General features: G+C 38.6%; 1 protein-coding gene across 10 annotated transcripts in view; it reads right to left on the reverse strand.

Annotated features, from left to right (window-relative positions):
* The window catches only part of TNRC6C (trinucleotide repeat containing adaptor 6C), a 111,096-nt gene that overhangs the window by 75,483 nt on the left and 11,846 nt on the right, over nt 1-23,767 (reverse strand). For all 10 annotated transcript variants that reach the window (XM_074847594.1, XM_074847588.1, XM_074847590.1 and 7 more), the window contains exons 2-3: nt 14,675-14,774; nt 13,723-13,744 (exon numbers count right to left, since the gene is read on the reverse strand). In XM_074847594.1, coding sequence (XP_074703695.1) covers nt 13,723-13,744; nt 14,675-14,737 — 85 coding nt within the window. In that variant the 5' untranslated portion in view covers nt 14,738-14,774. The remainder of the gene's footprint in view (nt 1-13,722; nt 13,745-14,674; nt 14,775-23,767) is intronic.

Raw genomic sequence — 23,767 nt, forward strand, 5'->3', positions numbered from 1 at the left:
AAGAGTTCATCTACCTGATAGCAAAACTTGTAGGATCTGAAGCAAACTCTTCCCTTCAAATTCAACACAGAATCTGAAGCAAACTTTATTAATTCAGTTTAAGCTGAACAGATTTTTTTTTTATGTCTCCAGTGCCATTATGCATTAATGATATATATGAAAGACAGGATTTAAACTATTCAGAAACATGAAGAAAGTAGTTCCAGCAGTTTTCAGACCTCCTTCTTTTCAGATTCTTCAGGAAATTTTCCTAAATAAAAGCAAAGTAAAACCCGACTGGGATTCTTCTATCATTTCACTGCAGCCAAGATGAAGCCAAAAAAACCCCAGCTCAGTTCAATTTGTTGAACACAGTCTGATAGAAAACCCCCTTTGTGCGAGGGTAGAGCCGCAGCAGGGCTATTAATGACTGAGCATTCCTTCGGAAGCTTTTCACTACTCCTTGCAATACAACCTTGGCATCGCTGAAGATTTAAGCGACCAAGTTCACTAAAAAGACCAGGACCAGAAAAAAGCAGGGAGCAGAGAGGATCCATCTGTCAGTGTTTATAGCCTAGCAGCAGTGGTGTCACCGTGCAAAGCAGGGCTGGTGTATTTGTTGTTTTAGATGACAGCTCTGGTTGATCAGGCTGTCACCATAGCAACTTTCACTAAGAACTCACAATGCACCCAAACGAACTCCGAGCTAAATTAACTTATTGCATGTCACCAGTGAGAAATGACTGTTCAGAGGTAATTTTCTGTACTAATATGTAATAGAGTTAACTCTCTAAATTGAATTAAATTAATTAAATGCCACTCCCAGTAAATCAGATTCTATTACATGAATGTTAAAAGAAATTAAAGATGTTTTAATAAAGATTACTAATAATAACTTAATATTATTACTTCATTTTAATTCAAAAATTCTGCTCAGTTTATTTTAGACACATGTCTTCTCCCTGCTAGGAAGGAATACCTAATTACTCCACATACATTACACACATTTCACATAGAAGTGCTTAGACTCATCCAAAAGAAGTAACACTGGCATTTTAAGGACTGTTCACCTGTGAAATACAGCTTGGTTTAATATGTGACATCCCAAGATTTTTCTTCCACACACACAGTTAAGCTTTTGGTAAAATCTCATGCCTTGAACAATTGTGTCTAGTTTCCAAAAAGTTTCATATCTGCTTGGGGGGGGGGGGGGGGGGGGGGAAGAAAAGAAAGCTTTTTGCAGTTTAAGTCCGAGAGCAAAGAAAGAGGAAAATACCATGCCTGTCTAGGCAGACCACAACAGTAAGAACTCTTTAATGGCTTTATAGATCTACCTAACAATATATTATTAACCTCACTTTTTAAAGTAGTTTCTTGCATGTTAGAGTAGGATAGTCAGCTGGGAGGCAAGTCTAAGATGCCCCCAGTTCCCAGTGTAAATAAAGGACAAGTTATAATTGCAAACTGATGGTGGTATTAATGCTGTCCCAATGACCCTGACTTTATCTTTAAGTCATATTAAAGACTCGCCAAAATACTTCAGGCAAAAACGGGCCCTATCTAACATTCATCATCTTTCAGAACTACAAACCATATGATTACTTTTCAAACAGAAACTCCGTGTATACGTGAGAAGGCAGCAATTAACAGCAGGGGGAGCACACGGTATTTTCATATCTGCCACTGGCCCCTCCGATGACAATGACATCAGCCCAAGCACAAGGTTCAGTTCAAGTTCTTTTAAACACCCATAGAAAAGTCAATACTTCCATTGAAAGAATATGGTAAGTATTTTTAAAATTTTTCTCAATATCAATTAAAAACAGGCATAAAAGCAAATGTGAAAAGCAAGTGACAATCCAATGGAGCAGAACAAGGTAAGCTTTACAACATCCCACCTACGTTCCAGTGTTAGTAAAATGTGATTGTGGATTGAAGTGTTTATTGTTACTACGTATCTAAGTTATTATCCAGAAATTTTAAGTTAAAACTAGATTTTTTTAAAGTCTTAATAACTATAATAAGGCACCAAATGACAAAGTCTTCATACTCAAAAATGTATTTAGTATTCAAGGACCAAACCACAGCAATACTGTGCATGGTCATGGAATTGACTTGGTTATCCTAACATTGCACAAAAATATATCTGAACAGACAGGATGTTATAAACCATCAAGAGATAGTAAGAACACTGTATCTAAGAAAGTAATTTAGTATTTTGGAATCTTTAAAACATTTTCAAATTGAACTTTCAACTTGGTAAAAGTATTGCTATATACCTTCAAAACTCTCAAGAGTTTTAGTTCTGTGTCACTAAACAAAACCATCTTTATTCTCTATTCATCTCTTTATTCGTTTTCTGTTTAGAATAATATAAGCAAACCATACATCTACAGGTGAAATTCTGGTGTGATTTCACTTTTTTGGTTGATGCTCATGCCCCCACCATAACCAACCACAACAGAAGCTTCTCTTCAAGGTGGAGTGACTTTCATGGCAGAAGTTTCTTTCTTGAAGGGGGGAATGACTTACAGAGCTTCCCAGTGAGATCTAAGCATCACCACAGTCCTTGAAACTACTCAAACTGAGAAAGGACAATGATCACAAACTCCACAATGGAGTTTAGGAAGGATCTTTTCCCAGATGCCAAGAAAAGGCAGCCTAAGTTATAGTATTAGAAGTCAAAAAGCATGTTTTTTGAAAAATCTATTCTGTAAGCCAGAAAGTGATCCCAGGTGACCACAGTGAGAAATTATGTTTTCCACCGCAAGCCTCATTCACCTACAGTAAGAGAAGAGAAACCTGACCTGGCTGAAAGATCAGCTCTCTTTTGTGCTGGAAAACTGGAGGCTACAGCAGCAAGCAGCAGCCAGACACTGAAGGGTCTCACCTTAGCAAATTTAGTGGGGTTTGTATCTTTATTATACAATATAGGGGAAATCAGACAAAGAGAAATATTGGACAGAGCTACAGACAGGCTCTGTACACTAAAAAGTACAACATAACAACAAGGCAAACCAGATTTCTGAGAAGTACCATGAAGCAAAAAGTGAGGCAGACACATGGGTTCTGGAATTGGCTAGTCGGCATGGGACAAAAAAGGTGAAGAACATGGACCCACAGTCTGGGTAATCCCTCCTGGGAAGAAAGAGATAAACAACTGAGGCGGTTGAAGACGATGTCCCACTTGATTTCCCACGGTGACTGTTGGACAAGATTAGAAACAACTATATGACAAAGAATAAAAATTAAATCATTACTCTTGGAAGATGACAGATAGCAAGATATGAATTATGATGGAGCCTATGTCAGAAACACAGCATTAAATACATTATCTTCTGCCTATTTCACTCTGAAGACTTTCTCTTGTTGAGGAGAGAGTCACTACCCAGATGCCAGAGCGAACAGAAGGGAAGGGTCTCCCTCATACATACATCAGAAAAGAATCAAAAATGCAGCAGGACAGCCTACCACCTCCAGCACAGTCAGGAAATTTTCTCATCGTTTGTCAATCAGGCCTAAACAACTGCAGTGGAAACTGTTGGGAAATTAAAGCAAATAATATATTTAAATGTATACTTCAGAGGACTACCTGCAGAGAGGAAATGATTAACGATCATAAAGGAGAAAGGGGGAGAGTTGGAAGAAGAAACTCCACATTATCAATTCAAGATCCTTAGAGAATTAGAGAAGAGGGCATCTGAAATCTGGGAGCTTCTTAAATCAAGCTGAGTTCAGAGAGAGATAACTGAACGAGAAGAATCAGCAGCAGCACTGCTATGAAACGGCTGGGATTAAAGAGCTGTACAATGGAGTGAACCTGAAAAGCATAAAAAATAAGCCTTAGATTTTACTTGTAAACAGCAGTAGTAAGGTTATAGTAACACAGGTTAACTCAAAGGTTACTTAATAATCCTCCAATTACAGATAGTACATTTAAAAAAATAATTCTGGACTAACTGGAAGGACTTCCAAAGAAGAGAAACATAAATTATTATGGTTTGAAAAACAGCTTGAAAACACTAGCATGAGGAAAAACTGAATGGGCTGTTAAGTAAAAAAAGAGGATACACAAAAAGGCCCCTGCAGAGGAGGGGAAAGATCTGCTCTCCACATACTGGGCAAATCAGCCAAGAAAGAATGGGCTTAAATTACAGGAAAGACTGTTCAGGCTGCGTACGAAGACCACTTTCCAACAATAATCAAAACACCTTTCAAGAACATGTTGGGCCTGTCTGACAGTGGGGAGATGGATAAGACAATCTTTTCTTGCTCATCTAAAAGGATATATCTAATCCTACAATTCTAGGACTTTAGTGTGGCATTTGAATCTTTAATGGAGTTGAAGACTCATCAGTTCTGCAGCCTTCAAAAAAAGCACTCAGGTGCTTCAAAACAGAAGTTCATGACAGCCTGTCTGGCCTTGGAAAGGTGAAAAGCCCGGCTCCATAAAGACTGCTGAAAAAAGAGACAGCAGAAGCAGCCAAATCAGAAATTATGTCGGAAACGTTAGAAGCATCCTGAAAACAGGACGGATCTTCGGAAAACTCTGTGATGAGACAGAGGAGAACTACTGTTAGCATGGGAAGAGGCAATCAAGAGCTTGAATCATGCTTCATGTTCAGCTGTTGCCCTTGGGCAAACAGTAATAATAGTTGCTGACATGCTCAGGGCAGCTGAGGAGTGTCCAAAGCATTTAGTGAGGCTATTAAACGCAGATCCCACAAGACTGCTTAGTATGGGCCACTGCTGCCATGCCACAAAGCTAGGGCAGATGCTTCAAAAGAAAATCACCTCCTCTCATGGTGATCTTGGACCTGCAATCAACCTTATGAGTAACCACCTCTTAGGATGCTAATGCACACTACGCTGCCTAAACCAGTTCAGGAATATCCTGAATGATCAGGTGCACGATGCAAACCCAACCAGAATGCTTCAGAGCATTTACCAGTGCATGAGCTGGTTGAACAGACATTTTAAGTAGTCCTGTAGGATTTGTAAAGTATGGGCTACCACCTTTAACAACTCAGGAAAAGCATTAAAATAATCTAGCAAAACACAGGGAAGCCAAGAGGCAGCCTAGGTTCTCAGAGTAGAGGAATGTCAACACCAGATAATCAGCAGAAGAACACAAGGTCCCTCAGGCCAAAGGCTTCACATACATTGTAAAAGAATCAAAACACGTTTTCATTTCCTTTGTTTTCCCAAGATAACCCTCTTCAGCATTTGTAGACTAGCTACCCCAAGAGCGTGTACTAGTGTTACAGTACAAAGCTGGTTTCATTCTTCTCAAGGAAGGGATCAAGAAACATTAGAAAACTGGCATATATCTCAAAACAATCAGTACCAAACTGAGCCAGTACATTTCCTGAGGAACCACTTCTCAAGCTTATGGTATGCAGATCTTACTGATATTGTATTCATATGCGATACGAGTCTCCTCCAGGCAGTAAGATGACAATTTCATAATGGAAAGTGGTCATCACAATGCAGGTAAATCAAAGCTGATAGGTTTCCATGGAGAAGGCATCACAGCAGACAGCAGTTTCCAAAGAGGAATGACCTAGACTGAGACAATCCTCAAGGCAGACAAGAAACTGCCTTCATATACACATTTCTTTAAAAGAAGGGTAAAAGCAAATGACAGACTTTAGTTCAGAAAGTAAAGGAGGACTACACTGATAAAACAGGTGAGCTATGATATAAAGGCACTTCCAAGAAAACAAATCTCAGACTCTGCTAGGTGGGTAAGAAAACTAAGAGATGCAGGGTGGGCATTCCCTGTCTGTTATCACCAGAAGATACAGAACATAGCGATGACATGTGAAAATGGAAAAACGCACAACAATTATTTATAATTGGAAAATAGTCATTTGATGAGCAGACCAAGAGAAGAACAGAACATACACTGTTGTCTGAACTGTTGTGATGCCAGAAAGTGTAGCAGTTTGACTGTTTCACAGTCTACATGCTTAAATACACTGCATTAGGCAATGCCCGTTACTGAAAAAGCAGTCTATTGCCGGGTATGAAAGCACACACTGTGGGCAGATAAATAACCATAAAACAGCATGCAGTTTGATCATAACTACCACTATTATCATTGTGTAGCTGTGTTAAAATTTATATTCTAGAATATACAGTTGTCAACAACTGTACTGGCAGTTGTTTTGTTTTTCAGAAAGCAAGCCAGGGATTTATCTGAGAGGCACGACCACCAAGGGGCACCCTGACAATTAAGTTCTCTAGATAAGAAAAGTCAAACTGGTGTTATCTAATTCGTTCTCATTCTCTCTTCACAGAGTACTCTTGTAGATATAATGTCCCAGGCTTGAAATTTATTCGACAATGGACAATGTAGAGAGACATCTGATGAAAGCATCTAGTCCTGCTGCCTTCAAGCAGGGTATCAACCCTTACAACATTAAAGCATTTGAAAAATACCTTCAATCAACTGCGTCTAGTGTTTGAAAGCTCCCGTTTTCCCCCAGTTTTAAAACTAAATATATACAGGTCAGAGTGTCGCCACCCTCAATCTGATAAATCCTGATCATTTCCTAACTGAGGAAACTGAGGAATGACAAACACATGGAAGACTAGAGCAATATTGTGCCTGTATTTATAATATAAGCACATGCCTAAATTTGCACGATGGCAAACTACAACACACTATCTCTAAGGAGATTAAAAACTATCTCTAAGGAGTACTAAGAATATCAAGGATCTCTGATTTGAGCTCTTACCTACTTTTCTATTCCCAGGTGAGGAACCTGCAAACCTTACAAGGCAGCCACTGAATGGGATTGGAGATGCTTATTTGAGCAGTAAGAAGCAGCAGCAACTCCAGGCAAAGACATCGAAGCACTCTGCATCTCTTCAGGGGGCAGCTGTCCTGTAGATCCAGCTCAGGACAGAAGCACATTAGGAAGAATATATCTCATGGTTTCAGTTTTATTTTCAAATAACCCTGGAGTTTTGTGTGTGTTTAAGAGATACATGTTTTTGCCAAAAACCTGTACTAACTACTTTGGTGCCTCATTGTCTGAAAAGAGTGTTTATTTGAAAGCTAAAGAGTCTACAGCTTCACAGAAGACAAACTCTAAAGAGCTACAGAAGACTTAAACCTTCAGAACTGTCAATCCTTGGTCACAGAGCTCAGTGTGTCCAGCTCTGACAAACCCTCTCTCCTGCAAAAAAAGACACCAATTCTCAATGCCACAACTAATCTCTAGTTGAACGCCTTGGACTAGCAAACCAGCAAGATCAATACAGAAAGTGCTCACAAAGCCAAATATAGCTTGTATAGCAAAGGTTATCCATACACATACTTGTTACCTTAAATTTTTCTCCTTCACTTCATAATGGCAACGTTGATTTGACATCACATACTCCTAATGTTGCTTACACTTGTGAGAGAAAAATGTATTAAATAGCACTGAACTACCGCCACCAGAAACTCAAGATGGCTTGTCACAGCCATCCCACCTGAAACAATAAGCAGGAAACCAAAGTTTTTTTCTGTGCTAGTTAACTCCAAGCCTTCCAGCTCATTCTTCTTACTTTGTCTCCCTGAATATGCAAATTTCCCCTCCCTCCTGCTCTAATATTTCCGTATTTTCTCCTCCTTTCCACCCAGTATTATGGCAGAGACTCTACAAATTATCTTCATACTCTGTTCTTTGCAGATTGTAAAATCATAATTACTTCTCTGAGAAGTGATATCTCAGTTATAAGAACAAATTCATGTTTAAAGACACTTATAATAGCAGAACGCCACCACGATAACGTTTATCAAAAAGAAAACATTTTTGTGTTATAAAGCCTTAACGTATGGCAATAGGCTATCATTAGGATATCAAATGACTGCATATTAAGATCTAATTGAAGAACTTATTACAGTGCTCCCCCCTCCTTCTGCAGTGATGATTTATGGCACGTTTTGTCACTGCAATGTTCAGTAGTTCAGTACAAACACAGCATTTAACTAACAAGATGGCAGATGCAGATATTCAAGCAAAAGCTATATATACTCCCATGAGTCAGAGGTTGTAAGTCTGTTGTAAATCATACCTGATTTGTAGGCTGAAACACATTTCCTAGTGTTATGTAAAAACCTCTGCTGGTTCCTACAATAATATGACAAACTAGAAAAACTCAGAACTTTTTCTTTTTTTAGAAGACTGATTGTGTTACACACTGTCATAATTCTACTTAAAATACTGATGAGATTCTCTAAAAAGTTTAGTTTTCCTTATTTCTTATGGAACTACCATTAAACCTCTGTAACATCTACCACAGCCAGAACAAGCACATTATCAATGTACATAAAACTGCACTTCTGTATGAGCAGAACTGAGAGTAGGTTACAGGAGGTAATTCACATCCAAATGAGTACAAGCAGAGAACATTAGAACAGCCCATTTGGGCAGGGTAAGTAAAGAATCAATTCAAAACTATGCAACCATCTATGTGGTTGATTTGGAAATTAAAATACCTGGCTTTGAAGAAAGGTATGCCACATCCAAATAGGTATCTGACATCCAAACAGAAATGCCAGAGCAGGGGAGAGGATCTCAGATCTTTTCATCCACTCTTTATCTTTTAACTCCCATAATACAGTTGATGATATTCCTCTAGATAAAATATACAGTACTGCTTATAGTATAAAAAATGCTTTGCAAATTTTAAAAAGAATCTGAAGAAAGTATGCCAACATTTGCAACACCACACACAAATTATTTATCAAGCAACCACATACTGTTAAATACTTTAAGTTCTTTTAAGTCCCCCAAAATAAAATGTATTAAAGTGTCTACCTTGGTAGAATAATCTTTCAGTCTGCAGACAACCTTCCTGACTCTGCAAGTCGCATATTAAAATCATCATACAGTGGAGAGTCCCAAGACACACAGCACAGACAGTCTGGGGGAAGGGAAAGCTCCCGAAACAGACCACAAGGGGAAGAGAATGATGCTTAGCTCAGGATCCATCGTACCACTTTAACGGAGGATGGGCAGAGCTGGATGGGCTGCTGAACCACGGGAATATTGCAGCTATTCCAGCTTCTGCAATCCTGCTTCATCCCATAAGCAGTGAGCTGAAGTTCCCATTTTCCCCTTTGAAAGGCAAAATCTCTCTTCACGGTCCCGTGTCATGAAACATATTAAAGACAGACCTACAAGGATCATGAAGTTCAAAGAGGCAGAGACTGACCATCATCAGTGGTTTGGTTTGGGAGGGACTTTGAAGATCATCTAGTTCCAACCCCCCTGCCATGGGCAGGGACACCTTCCACTAGCCCAGGTTGCCCAAAGCCCCGTCCAACCTGGCCTTGAACCCTTCCAGGGAGGGGGCAGCCACAGCTTCTCTGGGCAACCTGTGCCAGGGCCTCACCACCCTCACAGGGAAGAATTTCTTCCTTATATCTAATCTAAATCTCCCCTTTTTCAGTTTAAAACCATTACCACTCATCCTATCCCTACACCCCCTGATACAGAGTCCCTCCCCATCTTTCCTGTAGCCCCTTTAAGTCCTGGGAGGCCGCTCTAAGGTCTCCCTGGAGCCTTCTCTTCTCCAGCTGAACCCCCCCCAACTCTCTCAGCCTGTCCTCACAGGGAAAGACTTTTTCCCCTTTAAACTCAAGGGAAAGAATATTTTCTAGACTAACATTTCTAATCAAATATTTACCGAAATATTTTCTATGTTAGACTAAAAATGGTATATACTTAACACTTATTACTTCCATGTTTGCAGATTTAACACCTTCATTGTAGATAATGCTACAGAACGGACAGATACTTTGCCTTTCAACTACCATGGCAGATGTTTGAATAACAAACCACTTACACTATTTTATACCAGCACTTTAACTTTGTTTTAGACAAAATGCATAGAATTCAGCTCGATGGAAGTAAAGCAGTCAAGGAATTGATCACCTGTGCTGACTAAACCTGCAGCAAGACAGCCAGAAGAAAAGTAGGCAGCAAAATGCACTGACCTCCCAGTATTCAGCACAAGCATAGCTCTCTCAAGTCCCCTGTAGCTATTAAGTAACAGCCATTTACCATACTAGTGACTATTTACCATACAGTACAAAACTCTTACTGGTAGTTACTGCTGAATGTTTTCATTACAAAAGCCTTTATACACAAAGTTTCTTTATCAAGTGCATATAAACTGGCAAGAGTTTACACATTTAAAATAAACACTAATAGGCTGTGCTCAATAGTCCTGTTCTCAAAAAAATTACCATAAAAGAACAGTAACATAGAAGTACAATGCACAGCAGGCAATAAAAGCATGTTCATTTCCCACCTCATCTAATTCTGCAGTGCTCCTCTCCAGCTGAACTGGAAGACTACTTTCATTTGTTTTCAAGTAATTGAGAAACATTTCAGCTACTTATCAGCTCTTCAATCCTTTTTCCTTTCACACATTCCTTAGAATTGTTGCCAACAGGGTATTTATAAAAGATTCAGCCTAACAAGAATACTCTGGCAAACAATGTTGCAGAAAAAAATTAGAAACTGAAGAAGCTGTTATGTAGAGAAGAACTAAAGAGTTGGATCCTTGTTTAAACAGAAAAAATAATTTAAGTTGTTTAAATAGACACAAGAGCTGTGTAAGGGAGCACTTCCTATCCCTGGACCAGCAACTCCAGAAGCAGCCACATACCTTTCCTCTCTTGGTGGAAATGTGTGTTTATTTTGGAAGGGTTTTGTGCTCCACATCACAAATGGAAACATTCAGCTCTGTCTGAGGCCTCAGAGCAATATTTAACTGACAACACACCATATACACACACCCACAGGAAACCTCTTTCCTCCTTACTAGTTTCTCTTTCCTGAGGCCTCACCAGCAACTGAACATGCAAGAGCCAGTATCATCTTACAGCGAATTAGAACTACACAAAGTATACGAGTTAATTATTAGATAGGGCAGTATCTCCACGTTTTCCATTGTGCTACAGAAATAAATGACGATCTTAATATTAAAAAAATTTAAAAGCACCTTGATCATAGAATAGGTTTCTAGTACTGAAGAAGCCAACCAAGAGGGCTAACCTTTCCTACTGCTTAGCAAGTTCCACCGTTTGTCCCATCCTAGTTACTTCAAGAAAGTGCCTTCTCCTTCAAAAATACAACTGAGAGCAAGTAAGAAACAATCTCCAATCAGCTAAAAAGCAGAAGCTGAAAAATCCTTCCACAGCCCATCTCCAGTTGTACAATTTCTTTTTCCCCAATATGACCCAGTGTAAACATCTCTCATTGCTATAGCAACCCAGTTGCAGAACTGAATGAAACATAAATAAAATGAAGTAATTTTTTCTTCTAAGTTACCACAACAAACTACATTAAGTCACATTTATAAAGACCTTACCTACCAAAACCTGGATATAGCAACATTCTGCAAAAGGTTCAGCTCCAGCCTGGTTTTAATCTTTGATTTAATATATCCCATACCTTGGCATGCAGTACCCGCTACAGTCAATTCACCCTGTTTTACTGTATTGTCCTGTCTTTACAATGAATTAAACTGCTGTGCCCCACATATGAAATAAATTAACTACTAAATTCCATGATAATCCCTGTGTTGCTTTTAGTTCTAGTAGCATTTGTCACTCAACCTTGAAAATGTATCAGAATAAAATACTTGGGTGCAGTACAGCATTAAAGTTTACAGTCAACTTTGAAAATTCCGTGAAAAAAAGGTCAATTTTTCCCCTCATTAATTTAGAATTAATATTTTCTATATTTTAACAAATTCCTGCTACCTATCATAAGCTTATGTACATCTCTCCTAAAGATAAATTAAGAGAACAGTATCATAAAGTAGAAATAAAACATTCCCACAGACCAACCTTGAAAGCAACTAGTAGTTGCCCACCAAAGGAAATTAAAAGAAGGGTCACTCATATGACTAAATAACCCCTATCCCCTGCACTGAACATCAACAGCAGAGGTTTGGTTGCTCTGAAGGCCAGGTGAACTCTTTCCAGGGAAGCCTAACTACAAAAAGGTGCATTACTGCTTCTGATAGATGAAACAATAAAAGCTAGAACTGCTTAATCTTTTATATAACTACCTTTATTTACTGTTGTCTTCTTCCCAATTTGTGTTTTATAGCAGTAGCATAGAACGCTTAAATACAAAGATGGGGGGGGGCGGAAATCAGAGAAACACAGTCCCTAAATTTGAAAGAAACAAACTCACAAGCATACCTGAAAACTGGAATTATTATTATGCTACTTCTAAAAACTTAAACTTGACATTTTCAAGCAATTAAAAACAAAGCTGTCACAACAAAGACAGAAATAATAATATCCCACAGAGCAAAGTGGAAGGCACTGTGTTTCAATATTAACAGAAATGAAGAGCCACTGTATTACTTTGTGAAAATGAACTTAGTTACTTTGACAGCAAAAACATCTGCCATTGAATTATGACATTAAAAAGTCATTATAATACATTATAGAACAGTGAAACCTTTCCGCACAGTAACGAGCTGATACAGAGAACAAAACACGTAATACTGCGGAAACAGAAATATTCCATTAGATAGAAATCGCTCTGATGTATCTTAATTCTGCATTTTTTCCATGTATTTCAGATTTTGAGGGGCCTAGCTACCTCTGCTGCCTTATCCTGAAAGCAAAATCCACTATTACAAACTACCTGAGATCTTACAGGGCTTACAGGGATCAACAGAATTCAGACTAAAATTCTCTGATTTCATACTTCCTACGTAATAAAAATTTGGAGAGAAAAGGACAGAGTTTCAATAAATTACTTGTTACAGTTTCTTCATCAAGTAGACTTTATTTTTCTGAATTCAGTATTACTGAAGCAATTCTTAATTTCTGCTGTATAAATACATAAAAAGTGTTTCAAACATAAGTTGTTTTGTCAACCCCATATGTTAGTCTTGGCTCTTCTCTAATTCCCAGTCTTTGGGAATCTGGGAAGCTCTACTTGCCTGTCTGTCACCTAATTACCCAGTAATAAATAACTGCATATTAATTAGTTCAGAATCGTTCCACAGCCCCGAGTTCTGTGTGGTGCCATGCAAATCAAAGGACAGACTAGATAAAAGAACCATAAGCCAACAGTTGCAGGAGAGAGGCATTAGCTCGACTCTCTTCCTCACCTTTTTTAAGGCCATAGCTTCATTAACATTTCTCCTAGGGCATCTAGGAGAGTTCACTGCCCCAAAAAGGAGAATGCCTTGCTTATCTCTGCTGCTTCCTGGACCATGCTGCAAACCAGTTCAATTCACTTAGCAAGCAGAAAACCCACACAGAAAGAGAAAGAGGTGGGGGGGAAATAGCTTTCTCACTAAATAGTTTACTCACTAAATTGAGTTGAATTGTGCATGCAGGGGGAGAGAGTTACCCTTTTTGGTAGCAATTAGTTGTCTTTGAAACAGATAAATAACTACTAACAACTAAACGGAAAACTACATCTGTCTTGACATTAGGCAAAAAAGATGTCATGTGTTGTGTTATGTTTCACAGAAATTTAATCCATATATTCTTGTCAAAAAGGTGTCATACGATACCCAGCAAGATAAGCACAAAAAAAAAAGCTTATGCTGAGAATCCTCAAAGCTTTATGAACAGAACTATTCAAGTAAGATATATTCCCCCTGTTAAAAAGGCACAAAGAATTAAAAGTACAAGCACACCTTTTTTAATCAAACTTACAAAAATATCAAATGATTCACATAGAATAAATATGAATTTACCTTTGGTTTTTTGTTCAGCAGCCTGAAAGAAGAAAAAAACAAAACAAATCAAATACTTGTCCATATTCAAAATGATACCTAATAATTATAGGGCTGCAGCAGGCCTAACCTTTTGCAGAAACTGCTTACATAAATCAGGCATTAGTTCCAGCTAAGGTCTGGAGAATGTTAGTTTAACTCCATGTATTATGAATGTAAGAATGGCAACCCTTGTCTGACTTAAGCCAAAAGCAGATGCTGAGGAGAAAGTATAAAACCTTGCAAGCAGTATGACAGTACCCCCCATCTACCCACCCAGCCTCTGTCACTCGAGGTTCAGAGGCTACCTGAATTAAGCAGTACATTTATGAACTGCCTAACACTCAACAGAATTAACTTGCATGAATTTGTCCAGTATCCCTTTGAATCCATCCATACTGCTAGCTTACACAGATTAACCGCACATTTTGTGAAGACCAGTCTTTTTTTTTTTTACTCTGTTTGGAATCTACCCACTTTCTTTTTTATGATGCCTAAATTTACACTGGAAAAGACAGTGATCAATTCCAATTCACGTCCTACAGGCCATTTAAGATTAACACTAACTACATAAATCCAGAAAACAAGGCAGGAGTATGCACACCACAGAAAACCCACAACAGCCTCAGAATCCAGTCACTTCAGTATCAGCTGCGAATAATCCTGTGAATTTTGCATTGGCACTGATGAGGAACATTCACGCCACACAGCTGTGGGAGCAGTAACAATATTAGGGGATGGTAAGCAGCTTGGGAAGTGCTAATGAACTGCCACAACTGCTTTTGCAGAGATTTTCTGACTGCAGCCTCACTCGAAGTCGACAGGACTGCTCACCTGTGTCAGAATTATTCACAGAAATAAAGGCTGCAGAATCAGTACCTGTACATTACACATAAAAGTGAGTATGTCATTTAAAACAACAACAGGAACAAACCTTTTTCTGAGCACCTTCCTTCTTTTTCTTTTCTTCCTGCTTTTTCTTTTTCTTTTCTTCCATCAAATGTTCCTCTTCTTGTGTTTCTTGTTCTTTCTCCCTGATAAGAATAAAGGTTGGGGAAAGCTTTTCAGTAAGATGAAATTTATCTAGGAAGGTAAATAATCGATACTTACGTTGCTAACTTTCTACACCTCGAGTCTAAAAAAGGCTGCTTCTAATGCTGTAATAAAAGCATTTAAAAAAGCTGTTCCAAACTTGAAACCAATGGCAAATAAAATAGTAGGCAATGAAAATTCAGAAAGAATAGATTTTATTTGGAACCTCTTTCTGCAATCACTCCAAAGTACTACTTTAATATTAGCACATTCTATGGAAAGTTTAAAACGAAAAAAAAAAAAACACAAAAAAAACCCCAAAACCAACAAAACTCAGGTAATTAATGCAAATTCTGTTCTCTTTGAACAGCTACAATTCACAATATACCTTAAAGATCATTATTTTCCAACTATTCTTTTTTTGATCAAACACATACTGTATTAATTTCTCATACGCATCAATTTTGTTCTCAGAGTTGTAAACTAAGGCCCAGATGAATTCTAATAATCCTATTTTGTGTTCATCCTATAAATTCTAGCTTTAGAATTTGCATGAATACAAGCCAAGCCTGTTTTAGTAGCATCATGGTTAAAATTCAACTTAAATTGTCCCAAATCAAGAAGCAAATCTATTTAAAATCTCTCCATCTATGCTTTCTTTGTCCATCACTGTAATAAATGTTTATACCAATGAACCTCTCCAACATCCTTCCAAATAAATATCAATAATTCATTTACTTCTCTATAACTATTTTCTCTTCCTTACAGAAACAGAGAATACTCTTGTTTCTGATGGGCTGAAACCATTACTATTCTTATGATGTCCTCCAATTATTCAGAGATCACTTCCAGCCTAACTTATTATTGCTTTACATTTAACATGCCAAAGCCTGCAGTCCCATTCCTCTCCCCCCCTTTTTTTTTTTATATTTTTTGTTGTTGCTGTTAAAAAAGGCCTTTTTAGTTACAATACTCTTTGCTCCAATGTCTTATCACAACAGGTCTGCAGGTGACTGGGGGGGGGGGCTGCTCTTTACCCAGAGGAGAAACAGATATTCTTCAGATTTTGCACATTGTGTCTTCAAACATTCCCCATGAAACATTTTGCCTTTTAACGGTTTCTTTTATTTTCCTTTTAACAAGTTTGCACATTCTTACGTAGTCTCCCTTTTTATAGAAAAGCAGTATCGTAGTCAATTGTTTGAGATCTTGGCTGTTGAAGGGTGTTCTGGTTTTTGGCTTTTTCACTTGCCTCAAAGTACTTATTTTGGCCACTGTAGATACTTTAATGTTTACAGAGATCCTGCACAGTGCTCCAGACTAAACCAAAAGCAGCTTCCCTTTCCTTGTGTTACCCAAAACAATAAACATTACAGTAAGCAATTCAGAGATCTAAACATAGGTGTTAGTGCCCTTTCAGACACTTTACAGCACTCAAGCTATTTACAGAAGTGACAGATACGGCAAGGCCCAGAGTCTGGAATAGCAGCTGGAGGTCAGGCACATCTGGAAGTGCTCGGTGCACAACTGGAGGTCAGGACATCTAAAGCAGCATTAGATAGCTGTATTTTAAATACTGAACCACTTTCTGTCATAACCAGAAATTCATCACCTGCATGACTGCTCAACTTTATGTGAATTTCAAAGGGCCACCTTTCAAATATTGTACTGTAAATCAACATTTGAGAAGCATTTCCTCTTAGGAGTTGCAGGTGGGTATTTGCACCACATACTTAACACTGTACTTAGAAAAAGGGACTTAAAATTGTAGTTTTAAATGGATTGTTCTAGGACATTGCAAAAAGCAATGACTTACATTGCCAAAAGAAACTGAGTTGGAACTGTAACAGATTTGACTTTACTGCCCTTAGCTCTGGAGAAGAACAGAAGTTCCCAGGATTTCAGTAACTACAAAGTAAAAACATCCAATCCCTTCATTTTTAGTGCTCCCTACCCGAGTCACATCAGTCTCTACGAAGTCCATGTCTTCAAGTGAACTCTCCCAAACTCTCAGACTATTGCCAAGGGAAGTTCTGGCCTTTCTTGTTTTTTAAAGCAGGTGAATGAAACGAGTCAGTGCAAAATGAGAAACTTTTTGGTTTCCTCTTGCTAGTACTTAAGAAAACCCACGACATTACAGCAATTCCAGAACACCACAATTACATCTAAATCCCTTTCAATAGTCAGTGCAGTATTTAAAAAAAAAAAAAAACACACCAAAAAAACCAAACCACCACCACTTTGCTTAATTTGCAGAGTTTTCTTAAGTATGTATTTCCCAACTTTCTTGTTGGGCCTTTTTTTTAAAAAAATCAAGTTTCTTTCATAAAATCATAGAACACGGGGTTGGAAGGGACCACAGGAATCATCTGGTCCAACCTTTCTGGCAAAAGTACGCTCTAGACAAGGTGGCCCAACACCCTGTCCAGCCAAATCTTAAGAGTGTCCTATGTTGAGATCAACTTCCATCACTGCCAAAGTCTCATTACTTAGACTAGACTCGACTATGAACTTTATTTCCAGCCTTTCTGTCCTCTAAAGGTAGTTCTGTTTTGACATTTCCCAAGCACCATTATGTGTTCTTCCCTCCTGTATGCAGGTAATACACCATATCAGAGGATTTTCCAAATCAAAGAGCAAACATTTTGCTCCATTAAAAATACTATGTATTTTATCACCATATTATCAATTACAACATAAGAGGTAGACGTGCCACTCCTAGCGGAAACCTGTTTGGGTTTTTTAAATTTTTTTTTCATTTCTAAGATTAAAATAGCCTCAGATTAACTCAGAAAATGATACTATAATTTTTAATGGAGTTCAATTTTCAAAACTGTTTTACATAATGACACTTCTGAATACATATGCTTTAAATATGCTTAAAATAGAAATAAAGCTCCAATTGGTCTCTCAGATGGCAACTCTTGCTGTCACTTCTAGGCAGAAATTAGTCAGCTAAGAGCAAAACAAAAGGAAAACAATAAAAACATTGCTATATAAAGTTTGATTACGTTGTCAAAGGCATGTGTTGCAGTTTTACTTCCTGAGCAACAACTTAATCTTTATTACAGGAAATACGCTAAAAAATTTATGAATACAAAGCCCACATGGTTTAAACCAGAAGTGTCTTAGAATATACTTGTAGGAGTTTGCCTTTTTCATGTATATGGATCTGATATATCAGAATCATGGGGGGTTTTTATGAGCAGAGAGCAAAGCATTTTACTATAGCATCAAATGTTGTTTTTACAGATTGCAACCAGTTTACTAAATCCAAACCTAAACCAAAGTTACCTTTAAAGTACACACACTTAAGAGCTCTCTCTGAATAGGAAAGCAAGACAAAATGCAGGTCATGGGCAGAACAATTTAAGAACTATGGCTATGTTCTGTAGGCTGACTTTATTTTCTAAGCTGAGTGAGAACTTCGTTTTTCTACTTGGTATCAGACATTGAATTGCTTGCACATCTGAAGCCACAGCTGGTATTCTGAATTAGCACGGATGTGACATTCTAACTGGATTTTGCAATAAGCCTTTCAGGCATATTGTGTTCTTACAACTTCAAGTAGAGTCTATTTGTGTTATTACATGCAAGATTATTGCCCATACAGTGTTTTATAGTTTAGAGGTTCCTGCAATAGCTGAGGACTAAACAGAGACCTGTTTCTCTTGTCCCTCCATGATACAGCTCCAAACCTAGAAGCCTAATGAATTTTGTTTGCATATTTTAAGATGCTGAAGGCTTATTTATTTACATAGGAAAACTGCCTGGAATACCGCTTCAGAATAGCAATCTTAATTTTGGTCTACAGATGTCTTTGCCTGGTTTAGCCCAATGAGAAAATAGCTCCCATACCTCAATTCTGGAACACCTCTTGTACCTTAAATTCACATCCTACCTTATGCTGGAAAATCTCCCTTTAGAGCTGTGAAAGTTGCTGTTACTGACAGAAATCCTACAAACTGCATACAATTGATTAAGTATTGCTCTGGTTTTGACTTTGCCCACCATACAGCAGGGCATTATGTTTTTCTGCACACACACTTTTCCTAACAATAATGGTGAGAGGGGAAAAAAAAAAAAAAAAAATCTTTAAACTAGAATTGTAAGGAACTGACAAATAATAGCCCAAAGGCTGGCTACCAAAGTATGCTGAGCATGCTTTTTGGTAGGAATTAACAGAGCCACGCATCATCACAGGTGATAAAAGGGGGTATGGACAGCACAGACAGGAAACACAAAGTAACCAAGTTTGCCAAAATCTAGGATCATACAGTTTCAAATGGAAATGGAGAAAATTACTATTTAAAAAGTTCTTCAAGATGTGATTTTAAATGGTAAGAAAGAAGTGGCTGAGATCATGAAGGCAAAAAGCAGCTTGAAGGGTGGCAATGAAATGGAATGAAAAAATTAACAAAATAAAGAGCAGTGAATACTGGAAAGGCAGGCTTCAGTTAATTCAGGACAAATGGAAAATACTGTCACATAGGAAGAGGCAGGTGGTATTTCTTGGAAATCACCAAGAATCTGAACGACAGTGTGGATACCCTAATGTATAATGGAGGAATACTGCATAAAGCAGGAGGTCACTGTATCATCATCAGCCCTTGTTTTCATGACTACTGAAATAAATAAACTAAAAATCCACATCTGCCTATAGCTAATTTTGTTTCCTGCTTCATCTCTACCCAGTCCAGCTCTCTGTGACCTTTTTAGAGTAAATACCAGTGAAGGCAAGTTGCTGGTGTGACTTTAAAAAGTGCCAGCTTTTTTCCCTTGATATCTAGGCTCAGTCATTAATCAAGAGTCAAGCTGGTCCCTAATTACAAGCTCTCCAACCACCTCAAATAAGCAAGAAGCACACAAAACTAGGTCAAATCAATAAGATGGAATATGAAAAAAACCAGACAGCAGAAACACATGGGGACAAATATTGGGAAAGCCAACTACGTATTAGCACTGTGCATATAAAAAGTAGTGATAAATGAACCTTTAAGTCCTTCATTAGTAAGCAAGAGGAAACATTAGTTTTGATACTCAGTGGGAAAGGGGGACTATTGACAGATGACCCTACGAGGGCTGAAGTGACAGTACTTCTCTTTCTGCTTTGGCCTTCATTGGAGAGGTCAGCTGGGAACAGATGGCCAACCACCCTCTGAACTGGTGCTGAGCCCGCAGATGACAACAGCTTCACAGAGGGATTTTGTGGCACCGGTCTCTGCGCAGGGAGGCTTTGCTTCGGGGGCAGCAAAGAGCCACCAACCAAGCTGCTCCTACCCCAGAGCCTCTGCCACCACCGCTGCAATGTTTTGGTCTGGCTTCCTCACTGAAAAGGGCTGGTGAACACAGCAGGAATCTCAAGATGTATTTGTTACATCCCTTTTCCTCAAATCTGGGAGGACGGAATGACCCAGCTTCTCAGGAAAACTTCCATGAACTGGCAGGGAAAAAAAGGAGATGGAACTACACATTTTGCTACCAGTCCAAATAGGAAATCAGGCCAGCAGAATAAGAACTGCTTTAAAAGTCCCTAGAGATATCAGATGTTTTTCCACTGTCTGGGCCTGATGTAATTTACCATAAGAACAACTGTGTCTAAGTCATTACAGATTACCTTAAAGAATCATCAGAAGATGGATGGCACTCCAGAAGACTAGCAAATGGCAAAGACTGTGCATATAACTTAAAAGAGGAAGGGATAAAAACATCAGTAACAGCTAACAAGAATGTGGGGGCAAAAAAAGCCTGATTTTTTCCCTACAGGACAGTTGCAGATATTTTTGAAAAGGATGAAAGGGAGACAACAGAAGTAATTTATTGGTTTTTTCGAGCAACATGCAAAGTTTTGTTAATAAGAACATGGTTGCTTTATTTTTTTTTTTTTCCTTAAGAACAAGGTAGGGAATATAAGCTAAATGAAATTACAGTAAAATACCCACAAAACAAGTAACCTCAGCACTTCTCCTTCCAACAAGGCAGAGAACCAATGGATTTTTGTTGCAGTAAGCCAGATGTCCAGCAGCAAAATTTTTATTAACCGGTTTGCTGCTGGAAAAATGTGTGCACTTACTAAGTTTCCAGACTATGTCAAGTCATGGGGCTGGAAAACAATTGAGGACAGACAGTATATTCAGAACAACTTGATAAACTTGAGATGCACAAAAAAAAAAGTGGAGTGCAATTCAGTGAGGAGGAGTGCAGGGTACCATGTTTGGCAGGAATAATATATATCAATACAGCATAGGGAACAACTGGCTCAACACCAGTTTTGGGGAGAAAAAAACAGGTGTTACAGCAGATCTCAATCCAAAGGCACAGAAACAATGTCATAAATGGTCAGAAACTCATCAGCTGCTGTACTGTGTCCAGTTTGGGACTATCTACAGCAACAGAGATACAGGTCAACCAAAGAAAGTCCAGAAAACAGCAACAAGAAGGATCGGGGAGCAAAAAAGCACAGGCCCTTGGAAAACACTTCAGACCTGAATTCACTTAATCTAAACAGACAGCAACTCCCTTATTCAAATAGGTGTTAAAGACAGAGGTAGAGAAGAATGGAGCAAAATCTTTCCATTTTAGCTGTGGTAAGCAGCACTGAATTTAAATTACAACAAAGGAGATTTGGATAAGGCATAAAGAAAAATCTTCCACACTGTAGCATTTAAAAAAAAAAAACCCAAACCACACTGACATTAAAGACATACCAAATCTTTATAAATATCCATTTTGGGGAAAAGAACAGGAAAAAAAACCTAGACAGACTTGTTTTTATTAAGTGGTAGCACTGATACAAGGCCACATCAACTCCTGGACACAAAGACAATTAGACCAGAAACAGGAGGCCTCTACCCATTCACAAAGTAGAATTCTACAATATTCTTTCAAGGGAATTAATGGGGGAAACGTCCTCAGCCACACCACTGTGGGCAAGGTAAGTTTGTGGATGAGTTACATGTATAGGTGTGATCATGCAGCTTGAAACTAAACCCTGTAATTTGAAAGTTTAGGTGCAAAATTTGTTTCTACAGGGAGTCATAAGTGAAGCTTGATGTGTGCTTTCATTTGACCTCAATTTGTGATTTATTAATCCCATGCTTTAGGGTTTCTTGCTGTCAAATTATGCCCCTGTCCTGCACTTGTCACTCCTTAATACATTATTTACCTTGACAGGTGATTCCTCCCTTCCTCTGAAACATCTAAATATCACCCACTGCTGACAACTGTAGGACTGGTACTATGATGCTCCCACTATCTGACCAACTTACCTTGAAGCAAGTAACACAAAACTGGGACAACAGTCTGATTTCTGAAGTCACTTAAAAATTCCACCGAAGTTCCTGCACAGAAACAGAGCACTAATACTACACTTGATGTTTTACTGTACAATATAGTTTTGGCTCTAAGTCTTCTTTGTGTGTTTTTATTTATTTGGTTTGTTACAGAGTACTGGTAGGTATCTTCAGGTCTATCTATGATGCTCTGTGGACCCTTCTCCACTGTTGCCTGTAATCGTGGGGGATTAGACTTGATCCCTCTGTGCTCCCTTCCAGGCTTTCTTTAAGCCAGTTGACTAAGGTGTGAGACACGCACAGACAACTTCATTCACAACTGAAATTTGTACAGGAGCAGAATGTAGGTGCCATTTAAAGACACCCAAGAACACTACAGCATTAGTTGAGAACGGGGTGTGAAAAGCAACAGATTCAATTAAAGTATCTTACTGAGACTACAGGGAGATTTTTGGTTGCCCAAGAGACTAAATTAATAATCCCACTCTTACAATCTGTAAAATAGAAATTCTAGAAAGAAGAAAAAAGAGCACCTGTGTTACACACCTTGTCTCAAGGCTGCATCTCCAGCAGTAGGACATGGTGTTAGAAATATGCTGGTTTGGATTGTTGGTTAAAGAGCAATAAATACTGGCAGGACCTCAAGGAGAGTGCCAGCTGCTACTTACTGCAGGACCCAGGCTCTCACTGGAAGTTTTCAATTCACCCCATGTTAACTTGTTGTGATCCTACTTTATGTACACATAAGGTAAACAACCACTGAAGTAAATTAGATTAGAACAAAAATAGAGCAGACTAGATAGTTAATATCATTCAATTCAAGGTATCCTCTTAAAAAACACACTGACCTGGCCTTGTTTTAGCTTCTACTAGTTGATTACCAGTCACTAGAAATGGGGAAAAATCCCAGAGAAGAAAAAGCCTTTATAAACCAAGGATACAGATGAACTATAAGTGGCAATTCAGACATCAGAAGTTTGACAAGTTCATATTTGAGCACTGCCCAAGTCCTAGTGAATGTTTGTAGGGTTTGGGTTTTTTTTCCTTTTGTTCAGTTTCTCCTGGACTGTTAGCAGAGGGAGACAGCATACTGATGGAGTACTGGAGCACAAATGGGAATGTTTCAGGAGATGTAGGTTACACCTTCATTACTAAGTAGTGCAGACCAACAGGAGTGGATTTGCAGAGCAAAACTGTCAGTGCAGGGGACTTGATAGCCACACTATTGCCATTTCAGGTGACCTTTTTGCTTGAGACTAGCTCCAGTCTGCTCCCATGCGCCAAACACTCACTTGCGGCAGGAAAGCATTAACTGCACCCCTGGAGCACATCACCCAGTGAAGTTTTATTTAAAAGGAATCCAACTGTTGCACTCCAAGACCACTCCATGATGTCAATCAAAGCACAGCAGGCGAGGAAAATCAGAAGGTTTGCTTAAACATGAAACTCCCAATCCAAATGAACACACTAGGGCATAAAGCTGCTGTCACACAGGTACACCACCTCTTCTGCAGGCCTATTAACATTATACAAGCTCCACTCTGGGGCAACTTAAGTAGTTACAGAAATCTGGGCATAGGCTAGAACACTGTACACAAAACCTCACCCTTGTATACATTTCAGGCATGAACCATATCAGAATTTGATCCCTCAGCCTGCTGATAACACCCCAGCAGACCTCAAGTATCCTATCACAGGCACCA

This window comes from Strix aluco, chromosome 21 (assembly GCF_031877795.1).
Source record: "Strix aluco isolate bStrAlu1 chromosome 21, bStrAlu1.hap1, whole genome shotgun sequence".
In the NCBI taxonomy this organism is placed as follows: Eukaryota; Metazoa; Chordata; class Aves; order Strigiformes; family Strigidae; genus Strix; species Strix aluco.